The sequence below is a fragment of the Drosophila yakuba genome, chromosome 3R (genome assembly GCF_016746365.2).
Source record: "Drosophila yakuba strain Tai18E2 chromosome 3R, Prin_Dyak_Tai18E2_2.1, whole genome shotgun sequence".
Lineage (NCBI taxonomy): Eukaryota > Metazoa > Arthropoda > Insecta > Diptera > Drosophilidae > Drosophila > Drosophila yakuba.
In genome coordinates this window covers 4,280,928-4,294,754 of record NC_052530.2, presented here as the reverse complement: position 1 = coordinate 4,294,754, position 13,827 = coordinate 4,280,928, and the positions used below count along the sequence as shown (strand labels likewise).

Sequence of the window (13,827 nt, the reverse complement as noted above, 5' to 3'; positions counted from 1 at the left end):
GGAAACTCACATCTGCAAATAAAGCAACATGGCGAACACTTGCGGCAGCTTCATATTGCTCCGCTGCTCTGTTGCATACTTATGAGCGCCATCCGTTTCTGATTTCGCCCATTCAACGCGAATCCTGTTGGTTAATTAAACTCACCTTTTGGCAGCAATCCGTTCTCAATAATGCGAGCCTCGAGCAGCAAGCGAGGCAGCAGCAGGCAGAGTGCAATCAGGATGTGGACAAAGGCCGCCGTGGGTCCGCCGTGGGTCCAAAGGGCTCGAAGGGTTCCGCCCCGCGACTCCTCCTCTAGGCCATCGTGCGGCGAGAGGGTGCAGCGCCGCTCTCTGGCACCTGTGGCCAATTTCATTCCGTCGTTTGCCAAGTTGCCAACCTGTCGAATAGTCCACAAAACGCCGAATTATTAAAATGAAATGCACTGCATATAATTTGGTTTTCGACAAGCTCATTGGGCTGTAAAAGAGTGTATATAGTTCACATATGCAAGCGATCTGCCAGTTGGGTGGATTTAACTAAGCGGAGCCAAGGGCTTGGAATGCTTTTTGATTCAACCTCGCTTTCGCTTTTCCCTCTTGGGCGGAAATTGAAAATTTCACTAGACTCACTCCACTTTCTGCGAAATGTGCATGCATATGCAATTTCAATTTCTCTTATATGAGCTGGAATTATTTAGTGCAACACAAATGCAAAATACAAAAAGAAATCAGTTAGAAATAATTTACAGCAAAGTAAATTCAAATAAAATATATATATCGAAATTCTTTGGCACTTTATAAATAAATGAAATCATTTTGTATTATTTCATTTCGTTAACGCCAATTAAAAAAATGTAAACGGGCTGATGACTAATAACTTATTACCCATTTCAAAAATAATAAGCTTAGGCAAGATGTAGGTTCTTTTTTCTCCTTTTTTTTTAAAGGGACTAATTTTCGTAAAAGCGGTCGTGCGGAAATACTGGCATGGCTATATTCACACGGCTTTTGGTATTGATCAGGAAAATATATATTTTATGTGTATTCATCCTTTACAGCGTTAGAAAATTTCTGACTAAAATCAGACCTCTGACCTAAAGTGATGTTTTCTTTGTCACGGACCTTTTAATCAATACCCTGATATATTACACTGTCGCTTTTATATTAACGTGATTCATAACCTATAATCAACTCACAGCACGACAATCAATTAGTGATTTGATAAAACAATATTATTAATTTCATGAAAATAATGCGATATGTATATGATTTGAATTTAATTTCGGGCTGACTAGAGTTACACATTCAACTTAATCTATGCAAATTATTCGGTATGGGATATCAAATTTTCTCAAACCAAGTGGCATCAACTACACTCACTGAATAAATTACTCGACTGTGAATCTATAAAATGGGATGGCATTTCGCATTTCATAATTGCCTGCAACAGGCGACTGGCCAAAAGGGACAATATCCTTGGTTGACCGCACACCAGTTCAACTGCATGTCGGACAATTTGGTGTACACGTCCTTTGCGCCTGGGGCCATTATTAAAATCTAAAAAATAAAAACGTATAGAAGGTTTACATGTGTAGAGCAGAAACAAAAATGCGCACAAAAAGTGCTTTTGTGTTTGGGTTTTTAATGCATTTTTTATGCGCTTAAAATGCGAACACATCGCGAGTTGAGCGACAGAGTGAAGCAAACCAAGGCATTGCGCATACGACGCGTTGGCGCATAAACAAGAGCAACAAATAAAGGAAACGTTGCACGTGACAAATGGCGAAATGAAATATACATGCATCTATTATTTTTCCCACATAAAGTATATATTCCCACGCTCCCTCTACATTTATTTCCACGAACCAGAAAACCAAATAAACGAGCATTAAAATCACGTGCTCAAATTTATATGTACATATAAATAAAGGCGAGCTTTCGGGCTTTTAAATTAAAAACAAGCAGACATCAGAATGATGAAGGAGCCGGATCTGAATCAGGATCTGAACCAAAAGCACCATGAACACCATGAGCAACCATGAGCACGATGAGCAGCAAATGGAAACCGACTTGTTCACTTTGTTTTCCTGCGCTTCGGTTTCGGTTTTGTCTCGTTTGGTTTGGTTTGCTTCCGAGGAGCAACAATGATTGCAATTTGCAAAAAGCGAAGTGCATTGCCAGTGCTGGCGGGCATGGGGAATTGCTGAGTGCCAGGCGGATAATACTTTTAAATGTGCCAACATTTCGCGGCTCTTTCGCCGCAGGCAAATCATCTCTAAATCATGTCACTGCGATTAAGGCTTCATTAACGTCTTAGATGTGGAAAAAGCATAAAGATGCTTTGAGTATCCTGGCGAGGATTAATTAGAAATCCAACTGCAAAGTGAAACAATTCAAGCAAATGTTTAATTTCATGTTTTAGTTGTACGGAACATGCATAACTTCAACATTATAGAGCATTGTATTGCACTAGTGCTTCCTTTAATGATTCTAATAAACAAGTGCCATAAGCTCAGTATATTCTTAGTTTTACCGGCCATTTCGTTATGGGCACTTGCCACATATGGAGTGCCGTCTATTCCGTCACCCAGAGGTTTCATTCATTCGTTTAATTTCGAATGCTGTAAAAATATAAAAGTCGCAAAGTTTTTGCATCTCGTTGTTATGGCTGTGACAGTTTGCCAGCAGCTCCTGCTCTTTTGCCCGCTTTACCCATTTTGCCCGGCTTTTCACCGCTTTCCACCACCTTTACCACTTTCCAATTGCCTCAAGTCTTATCGCTCGACACATACTCGTACTCGTACCCGTAGAAGTTGAACGTAATTGTGACTGGTCCGTTGGTCTGTTGGTCTGATGGCAAAAAACTAAGCAAAACTATGAACTTCTGGCACTGTTCCTGTCGCCCGTCCTGATTTCGGGACTTTGAATCCTGGTTCCTGCCAGGGTCCTGATAGCCACGCCTCAATGGTCAATGTTGGGATTTTAGTTTACAACCAATTTCTGTTCGTTGTCGTTTGTTTTTGCCTTTTATTAAACGTTCGGTGACGTGTGATGAAGCCCCTTCCCTTTTCCCTGCGGCTGTCTCTCTCCCTTTGTCATACAGCTCGTTGGCGGTTTTTGGTTTTCTGTGGGTTGCCCCTCTGCCTTTCCCTATTTCCCACCCACTTTTCACCCATTTTACTTGCTTTTCATCGCCCGCTGTCTGGCCGCTGACTGATAGGCAGCTTTTGCCAGGCTGCGTTTTTTGGCGGCTCCTGATGATGTTGGTGGTGTTTTTGTTGTTGATGCTGTTCTGCCGCTTTTGTGGTTGTCTGGCCGGCGGTGAAAAGGAATATTTGCATACAATTTGTATACTCTTTTATGGCGAGGAAAGTCCCACACAGTGATTTTTGCGACAGGGCAATGAATATTAATACCGAAATCAATGGGAAATTGAATAGCTTTGAGCCGGATTTTCTTTCTTTGTCAATTTAAATAAATAAATATTGAGTCACCCAACAATGTGGGTATTCTAAAATATTAAACGGAAACATTATTTGAAAATTAATTCATTTTAATCAGAATTTTAGGGGGTTTCTGTGAAAACTTCTATTGACGGATATTTAAGGTCATATATCTAATTTAAAGCCGATGTTGATACCGACATCCTTTACAAGATATAAGTCTATCTTAAATACTTTTATTTAACCAAAGCGTTGATCGGATGTACTTCCGTACATCCGTTAGCAAACTGATACATCTGCTACAGGGAAGTATAATCATCCCTTTCTGGGCTCTCAGTTCCATACTTAATGAAATGGTGTATTTGGGGACCGCAAGGGGTGTGTAGCTGGCAGAGTCTGTGATAGGATCTACGGTCAGTCTGCTGTCGCAACCAATGGACAGTCTGTGGCGGACCATATACCCCAGTCCACTCCACTCCCAATTTCCCCACTCCATATTCTGGCAGCTTCCTTCCATTTTGCTTGTTTTAAAAACAAGCCAATTATTTGTGAAAACTTTCAGTTTGAGTGGGTGCAAGGGGTACATATATGGGGACGAGGACCTGAAATGACAGGAGCTCCAACGCCAAGACTCGCATCACCACACCAAGCGAAATTATACTTGGGAAAATGGTACTTAAGTAAATAACAAATATAATATTATTATATGAATAAATCCCTATTAGTTTCAGTCCAAGAAAAGTATTTCCACCAGATAATGTCGGTACTTTATATGATTTCTAGTGTAAACAAGAGAGAACGCTATAGTCGAGTTCCCCGACTATCTGATACCCGTTACTCAGCTAGTGGAATTGAGAAGGAGAGTCTTCAACACTGACAGTTTTTGGCGGTTTGTGGGCGTTAGAGTGGGCGTGGCAAAAAGTTTTTGGGCAAATCGATAAAAATTTATAAAACTAATAAAAAAATGAAAAAATATCTAAACATGTCTCAAAAGTGTGGGCGTGGCAGCTTCGGTCGGTTTGTGGGCGTTAGAGTGGGCGTGGCAAAAAGTTTTTTGGGAAATCGATAGAAATATACAAGACCAATACAAAAGTGAAAAAATATCAAAACATTTTTCAAAAGTGTGGGCGCGGCAGTTTTGGGCGGTTTGTGGGCGTTAGAGTGGGCGTAGCAACATGAATCGATAAACTTGCGCTGCGTCTATGTCTCTGGAGTCTGTATGCCAAATCTAAACTTTCTAGCTTTTGTAGTTCCTGAGATCTCAGCGTTCATACGGACGGACAGACAGACAGACGGACAGACGGACAGACAAACGGACGGACAGACGGACATGGCCAAATCGACTCGACTATTGATCCTGATCAAGAATATATATACTTTATATGGTCGGAAACGCTTCCTTCTGCCTGTTACATACTTTTCAACGAATCTAGTATACCCTTTTACTCTACGAGTAACGGGTATAAAAAGAAATGTTTCGATGAAGACAAACTGCTCTTCCGATACACACACCTTTTTCTTTCCGTGTCTTTCCTCATATCTGTCTTTCATTTTAAGTGGCTTTTATCGGAAACAAGTAAAAGGAGTGAATGGTGGTGGAGTGAATGCCGTTTGTCGGTGATTGTATTTTCCTATCGAGCTTGTACCATCATCGTCTGCCCGCACACTTAATAAATATAAGATAAATAAAACACTAACTAAAGTATGGAAACTATATGTGCATACTATATCGGCCAGAAGGAAATAGAAAGGGAAAACCATAATTGTATTTATTATGCTGATAAAAGCAGAGACTCTGGAAAAGGGGTGAAAGGACTTCACAAACAGAGAACACACACAATGTTTGTGTGGAATGTGTGTGCTCGTGCTGTGTTGTCAGCCATTTTGCGGATCCACTGAAAAGGACCCACAAAGTATGCTCCTCCTGGTCTGCCGCTGCTGCCGCTGCTGTTTTTGTTTGATAATAAATTTAATAACGTGAATAATGCCACTAAAAATAATTCACAAAAACCCAAAGAGCAGCAGCGCACCGGCATACGAAGCCACTGCAGCGGCAGAGACTACAAAATATTTAATTATTGACTGCAACCGAGTACACACAATGGCAGAAAGAGGACACTTCCATACACAGTTAATTATCGCAGGAGCATGCTCCCGATTAAAAACCCATTGAAACAATGTCATCACCATCACCACCACCAGCACCTCAATAGCCAACCACTCACCTTAAATACAGCAGAGGTAAAAAAGACCGGCAGCAGGATGAACACCACTCCAGAAAGCACAATCTGCAGATTCAGCTCGGCCACAGGTTCGATTTTCCAGGGTATCAGAGAGCATCCTGCAAAGGAATATGTATAATACGGTATCTTTAAATAATATTTTCATTGCTGTGTATTTATTATTTTTGCAAAAAGAAAATTGTGTACGCAGCACATTCGGCGCTATCAAATGGAATATTTAACTAATAAAAAGAAACCAAGCAAACGCAAAGAAAATAATATACATATCTAGAAGTTTATAAAAATGGATTAAACATATTTAAGTATACATGAACAATCATATTCAATTCAAGTCAAACAGAATGAGCAATGTTTAGAAATTCTGGCTTTCAGCTTGTAGTAAAATGTTATAATTGTGTAGTTTATCTGGGAAGGCAATGTGGCTTCAACCTACCTAAGAACCTGTAGGCTCCGTGCATGGCCAAGTATCCCTGGAACAGGGTGAGTAGCACTCCGTACCAGATCGACCACAGCGAGTTAAGATGCAGATAGCTGCCGGAATCGTGGCCGGAGTGCTGGAGGCTGGTGTAGCGGCTCTGGTGGCGCTTCGACTTGATGTACTTGGCCTGGAGCTGCTGCTGCTGCTGGGTGAGACTGCTGCTTGCCGTGGTGGCACTCGTCACCACGGAGTTGCAGAGGCTGGAGTTGAGGCTGCCGCCTCCGGAGGAGACTCCTGCCCCAGATCCCTGGTGCTTGCCACCCATCTTCGTTGGGGAACTGGGCTTTATTTGGCTTTCGACGCTCCGATGGCTTTGGTCGTTGCTAGTCGGGTTTTTATTGTTCTGCGCGACAGCGAATAATGTTGACAATCAATTTCTGTCTATCGCTCAGCACTATTTATATTGATTTTGTATTGATTCTGAACACTGATTTTCTATTTACTCAAGTGCTGCTGTTGCTGCTGCTCATGATCATGATCGTCATTATGAGGCTGCTCATTGCTCATTTTCCCATTTACCATTCCAGTGGGTAATATTTGTCCGCTGATATGGCTCATCATAGCGTCCGACGATTCTATTTGCCGGCGCATATTTGTGGAAATTCGTGTCGATTTCCCACACTTTGATTGACACTGATTTGCTGTGACTGCAACGACAAGGAGGAAAATAAATGTTAATTTTAGTTGTGGCGAGAGTAAATACAATACATATTCAGCGATAACAGGCAACTCAGAAATTTTAATGTTTGAGCACGCTTTAGAAGCACACAAGAGCATTTGTTTAATTATAACATATAAATTATTGTTACCTATAAACTACCTGATACCCGTTAAGCAGCGAGCTCCACCTAGCGGGAGTTTCTTTAATTCCTCTCTATCTTTTTATTCATTTTTGCATATGAACAATTTTACTAATATAGAGTGGTAATAGTAAACAAAAAATCTCTGCTGTCTAACTTTCATACTCTTTTTAAAGAATCTAGTATTTCCTTTTTACAAGCAATGGCTATTATAATATACAACTAGAAACCTAAATAGCCATGTTCATGTTCATTCTAATCGGTGTAGGGTATAAGTTTAATCAAATAGTTAAACCATCAAAATTATTCCAGAATATCCGCCACCTGCTGTTTTATTGTAATTATACCTCTTGAATCAACCATTCGATTATGTAATTAGGCAAGCAATTATCAATCAGCGGAGCTCTTTAAATATTCATGACATTTTTAAACCCCACTTAAACCATAAATAATTAATTGTCGTGCGCAAATCCGAGCCGTATTTTAATTAGTCACCTACGAGAATTGCATCACTATTGCTACACGACACATGGCCAAATTGACGCGCTCAAATTGGCAACAATTTAAATAAGATTACAACTCCCAAAAAGGGAATAAAGAGGTAGTTAAACTATAAATCAATCCGCTGGGGGAAATGGAGGAGAAATTGCCGACCGTACGGTGTCTGCAAACCAATTGGCACATAAGAGTTACAGTTCCTGCTGCTTTTCGGAGTGGTGCTGTGGATATTGCTGTTGCTATTGGCATGCAGCATGTATCATGTTGCTGGCGCTGTTGGCTGTCGCATAATTAAGCCAAACCTCGTTGCCAGACAGACAAATGCGTCGGAAGGACTACAGTTGGGGGATTGGGGATGGCGAGACAGAGGCAGTACCTCCAGGGAGGAGCCTCCCTTGTCTGGGCCCTTGTTAAATGCGTCGCGGCTCGTATTCTGCCACATCGAAAGCAGCATAATTATAGGCCAACGGAACACTAAGCCAAAATCAAGTGATTTGCGAAAAAAGCTAATCTATCTAAAATATATAGGAAATCATATTGTTTAATTGCATGGTACAACTGATAGTAAGCATCAAGATAAGATATGTGGTTAGTGGTTTTATTAATATAAAGATATTTTAGGGTCTTAAGGTACAAGGCTGCAATTTAGTTCAATTTTGCTGCCTTAAAACTGCTGCCTCGAAACGTAATGCATTATTTTATGAGTACTATTTTTCTCACTGCACTTACTGCAGTTTACTAACTGTAAGTCAGGTAAACTATTTGCAGCTTTGCGTGTTGCAGTTGAATCTAACACGTGTAGAGCCGTTAACATTTATGCCGCCTTTCAGCAATTTTGCGTTTTGTTTGACACCACCGCGAGAAAAGTGTGGAAAATGGAATATAGGAAAATGGAAGTGGAAAACGAAGTTCTTTGGCCTTCCTTCGCGTCCTCTTTGTGCGCTCCGTTTGCCATGCAAAAATAATAAAATGTTTGCAATTTGTTCGCGTCGACGTCGTTTGTAATTAAGCGCGCTGCAACAACACATTTAACAAATGACCAGGAATGTGCCATTATCCGCGTTTTTCGCGCTGCCCAGTAATTGACCCGATTTAATTGATAATGGCTGCTCTGTGAACGTATTGTCAATGGCACAAGCGACAGGAAAATGGCACTAAAATCAGAATATCAGAGTATCAGTTGACCATCAGAAGTAAGCCATTGCGATTTTATGTCCTGACAATGATAAGTATAGTTTTACAGATATTTATAATTCTGGTAACCAAATAAAATCCTTTTTCCTTCAAAGTAAATCATTAATAAATGGAATTTCGGTTCAGTTAAATATTATTTGCCCAATTACAGGAATCCGATACGTTTAGTTAGCCCAAATGAAACACCCCTGCCTGAAACCTAATATACTCGACGTTTACCGTCTATCTACTACCTTATCCACACAAACTCTGGTTGCAATTCAATGAATCCTGTGATCCTATAAATCCGGTTTCGTTTGCTCCTATTGATAATAATTTGATGTTAATTACAATCTTCACCAGGCACACCCAGAGCAACGAGTCCTGTTACATGTTTGAGTTCCGGGGCCATGTGCCTTTGTAACCGGTGAGAAGTGGAGGGTGGTTAATGTGGACCCAAGGCAGTGTCACTCCCTGGAGTTCCTTCATCCTTCCTGTTTTGACATACCCAACATGAGATTAGCCAGCCGCAAAAGTCATAAATGCAGATGTTTACATTTCTTTTCTCCCCTCTCCTCTCCCACTCCCACCTCCTTGCTTCCTTTGGGGCATTTTCTTTGTCTTTTGTTTTGAGCCGGTGCAGCAGAAGATGGGGCAGGTGGCTGGAGTGCGGGTGGTTGTGTTTTTGGGGGTGGTGTTGTGTTTTCGGGAGGCAGTCGAGGAGATAGACCAAGAACTTTTGCCCCTGTCCTTGGGGCAATTTGTCGCGTTCGCACGACTTTTACGCAGATGAAGCAGCCACTTTATGGGCGCTGAGAGGGGTGTGAGTACACAGTAAAAAGCGTGGACCTATTACGGTAGTGTAACCCCAGGAATCACGGAATTTTGAGATCATGACAAGCTATTTTCACTTTAAACTATTCTTGAAGTATAATGAAATGCACGGATTTTAAAAGATATTGTTTCTGTGTTATGGGATTAATGTACTTTTGAGATAATATTTTGATTTACAGAAAGTGTATCTTTCCTTTTTTCTGAGTGCATGTGTGTTTGTCCCTGGCATTTCCTTTGTGTATTCCTGCGTAAAATTAAAATGTTCTGCTCTGGCAGCAGAAAAAGATAGCTCGGCTGCTCCTTGCTTTTTCCCGTCCCCCCGTTCGTGTTGTTAATGCAAATTAAAAACTTCACTTAACTGCATTTATTTGGTTAGCACAGTTCCCTCTGTCCGTAATACTTTCCATGCCACTTTCAAATTCTTCAGGTTGGTTCTAGAGAACCAACTCATTCCACATTTACTGACTCATTCTCTGGGAATGTCTTCCGTTTCCCCTGTAAGGGCGCAGACTCCAGTTCCGCCTCCAAGAAACAAGAGGGTGAGTAATACGAAAAAATATGCTAAATGGCACTTGGCACCCCATAGCACCCACACGCTTTTCCCCCTCGAATTCAAGGCTCACACATTGCCTTTGGCAAGCTCAAGTAGGCCACTCCGGCTAATTTATATGGGCAAGCAGCTTTTTCTTTCCACTTTTGCTTCATTTATCTCGGTCCGAATGGAGAAACCCCTTCTCCACATTCCACACCATACCGCTTTTATTTTTGATGGCCGAACGAACGGTCTTTGCTGAAGAGCTGAACAAAGAAATGCAGTCGCAAATTTCATCTTTGTGAAATTGTCTTGATGCTTATATATTTATTTAAGCTTCCATTGCGTTGGGCTTTCTGCCTTTTTTGCCATTTTGCATAAATGAAAATGTTGCATTTTCCTCGCCGCATCATTTACTCTCGTCCATTTCCCATTTTTCTCTCCATTCAAAATCAAACACAATGAAAACTCGCTTTCTTTCGCCTGTATCTTGGCAGTTGGTTTTTTGTTACCGAAAGCGTGACAAATGTGAGCACACTACGAATTTAAATTGGGCGAAATTCTACTAACTAGGAAAAAAAAATTAAGCATTAAATTGCTTCAACGCAATAAATCAAATTTTTAAGCAAGACTTTGCAGATTTCAAGAGGTTAAAAGACGCAAAATAATCTTTTTTCCAAACTTAAAGTAAACTTTTGCTGGCAGCAGCACCTTTCCTCAAGCATCCAAAATTTCTATTCACATTTCTGCAACATCGTGACTCACTTCTTAGATATATTTTCAGTCAGAGTTCCCAACAAACATGGACAAAGGAAAGAAGGAGAAGAATTTATTTTCTGCATTGGCTTGCAAAAGTTTTTGGCTTAGCCGTGTGGTGGAGGATGGAGAACGGAGGTCGGGGTGGTAAGTTGGTTGCACGTGGCATGTTTTGAATTGGATTTACACATGTGTCGAGTTAATACGTGTTGCACCCCTCTGCACCATCGTCAGATGAAATTTTTTTCAATTTTAACTTTCCAGCACCCAATACGTGAGTCAGCTAAAATGTGTTGCCGGCTTTCTGGGGCAGCTGGAAAATCCGTCAAAAACGTTTAACCCAGAACGGGTACAATTAATTTTGATTTATTATAGAGGGTTTACGGCCAAAAACTATGTTGGTGTAAGCTTGGGAAATCATAGCTCATAAGCTGTTATTAAAATCAATTTTTTTATTCCTAGCATTAAAGCGCAACGTCATAAATGCCCTGGGAAAGCCGAAATCACCAAAAAACGTCCAAATAAAAAGCAACCAAACAAAAACAAAGCCACAAGGGAGCTAGGCAAATTTATGACTGCAATTAAATCGCTACCAGCGGGAAAATAAAATTAGAGCAAAACAAAATAAAACATATAAATTAGAATGCGAATCGCATAAAATGACGCCAAATAAAAGCGGAGCCCATTGTCTGCATGTAAATTATCGCATCGAGTGGGCGCGCTCACTGCACCACCCATGCACCACCCAAAAAGCAAACCCATCCAAAACCCGGGGCAGCTACAAATGAGCCACATGCCACCACTTGCAGACGGTCTAAGCCCAATATCGCGTTGAAATGTTACCAATTCTGAGAGCGCTTAAATTGCGTTACACGTCGAAGGGTTGATGGGTTACCAACCAACCCTCTTGGAGTTGGATTTTCTGTCGCTTGCATTCCCGTAGAGCACTTGGCCCCCGGCGGAGTCCGGGTCGTAAAACTGCCGGGGAATTTATCGCATTGGAATGGATTTTTCGGGGGGTAAATTTCCGGCGGGGGTGTTTGGGCCCTGCTGTTGTGCAATCGACGTACTCAGCGGTTTGTTGTTGTTGTTCCTATGCACATTGCATGAGTGAGTTGGGCAGACTCGGAAAAAAAAACGTATTCAAAGAGAAAACGTTTGCCGCTTAAGAAAATCGATGAATCCCCCGAACAACATCAATGGGTTCCAAAACCCACCCATCGGGGTCACCGCACAGGTGGGTCGAAAACCCAGGGCACGCCATATTAAGCGGCATTTTGTTTTGAAATTTCCTACGGGTTGCCTACTTGGTCGCAAAAAACCAAAACAAGAAGGAAAACGTTGTTCCTTTTTTTGGAATGGGCAAAGGTTAAAGGGAAACTGGAACTGCACACATGGCAAAAATGAAAAGCCGAACAAAGGGCAAGAGAAAAAAATCAAGAAAGTAAGAACATGAAAGCCACTTCCATCAAATGTTGTAAAAGTAGTACACGAAAGGCGGAGCGGAAAATTTACCCGTTTAGCAAGCGAAGGAGTTTACAAGATAGCACAGTAATCCTTTGTACAGTTACACAAAATGTTCTTAAGAATGTTTGGCTTTCACTTTCCCCACATTTTCGCAATTCATTAAGTACTAAGCATTTAAAAATATTGTACGGCTCAAGTTGAATTACTTATAAAATTACTCCGTATATCAATAACAACGAATTTTAATGGACATTTATAAAGTAGTCGTATTTATTTATTACATTTTATAAAAAATAGTCGAACAGAAAAGGTATTTTCTAATTTGCTTGTCTGCTATTGCTCTAGTATATCGAATAGAAAACCCATATTTTCACCCTTCAAAATCAAATCTTTCATACACTGCTGCTAAGTACACTTCACAACATTGCCATTCCCCTGCCGTTTATTTATTTAGTTTGTTGTTAATATTGCTAGCCCTCGGCGAAACAGTAACCCATTTATTTCTATTCGTTTTATATCCCTTACCATTTTCCCAGAGCCACGCTCGCTGCTCCTGAAAATTATTTCCTTTCAACTTCAGCGGCTAAAATTGGTTTTTTAATTAAGCCATAGCCAAGAACAACGATATTTTCCAACTCCCTCGCTGCCTCAGTAGTTATATACCCACAGAAAACAGCAACAGCAAAAACCAAGTTACACAAGCTAGCCGAGTGACCAACTGGCGGCTATGAGCTGCTCATGTGAGTGGTAAACAAACAGAAGGGAGAACAAAGTGGGGGAAAAAAAGGAAAATTCAGCCGTGGGCTGAAAATGAAAAAGGCCAAAAAGGAGGAAACTAGGGAGTCCGTGGCTCATGATGATTGCATTGCAATTGAAATCAACTTTGGCATGTTCGCCTGATGGTCGTTCAATGGGCACAGAAGCCGCAGCTCAACGGGGCGTGTGCGCAATATTGATTCATAAACACATTTCGGCACGTTAGGCCTATACAAACAATCATAGACATATACTCGTATATTCCTATATGTACATACTCGTATATGGAAAACAGCATGATGTGACTTGGCCAGGATTTAATTGATTTTGTATTGTGTGGGAAATTGCAAAATCTGTTACAAGCATTTTCACTAAAGCCATCAGTAAGCCATTGAATAAATTATCCACACTCTATTCTGTACGTTTCTGCATATTTTACCAATAAATCGAAGCAATTTCCAGTCTGCAAGGGGGAGTAACCGCACAAAAACAATTGCAAATGTTGGGACTTATATGAAAAGTTCAATTATTTGCCAGAGTGCCAAAAGCATATGGAACAACATCAGCAGCCTAGCAACAGACTGCTATCGTCAATCAGGAAATTTAAGCCGAAAGTATTTTGCTCAAGGATCAAACCGCAGCAAAGTGAACAGACGAGACAAAACAAGCTAAAGGCCAAAACCACAGGTCAATGAAGGATCAGCCAGCCAAGTGACAGGACAAACTGGAGCTAAACCGAACCGACCTGACCCAATCACTTCTCCACTGGTAGAAGCTATTAAAAATTGCACATGCCAGTAAAATTGAGACAGCAGCCAAAGTCGAGACCAGAGGTTTCAATTTCACTTAATAACAAAACCGCAAG

General features: G+C 41.0%; 1 protein-coding gene across 6 annotated transcripts in view; it reads right to left on the bottom strand.

Moving 5' to 3' along the window:
- The window catches only part of LOC6535491 (protein tincar), a 64,342-nt gene that overhangs the window by 14,792 nt on the left and 35,723 nt on the right, over positions 1-13,827 (bottom strand). For all 6 annotated transcript variants that reach the window (XM_039376407.2, XM_039376406.2, XM_039376408.1 and 3 more), the window contains 3 exons: positions 6,102-6,793; positions 5,651-5,766; positions 146-380 (listed from right to left, as the gene is read on the bottom strand). In XM_039376407.2, coding sequence (XP_039232341.1) covers positions 146-380; positions 5,651-5,766; positions 6,102-6,411 — 661 coding nt within the window. In that variant the 5' untranslated portion in view covers positions 6,412-6,793. The remainder of the gene's footprint in view (positions 1-145; positions 381-5,650; positions 5,767-6,101; positions 6,794-13,827) is intronic.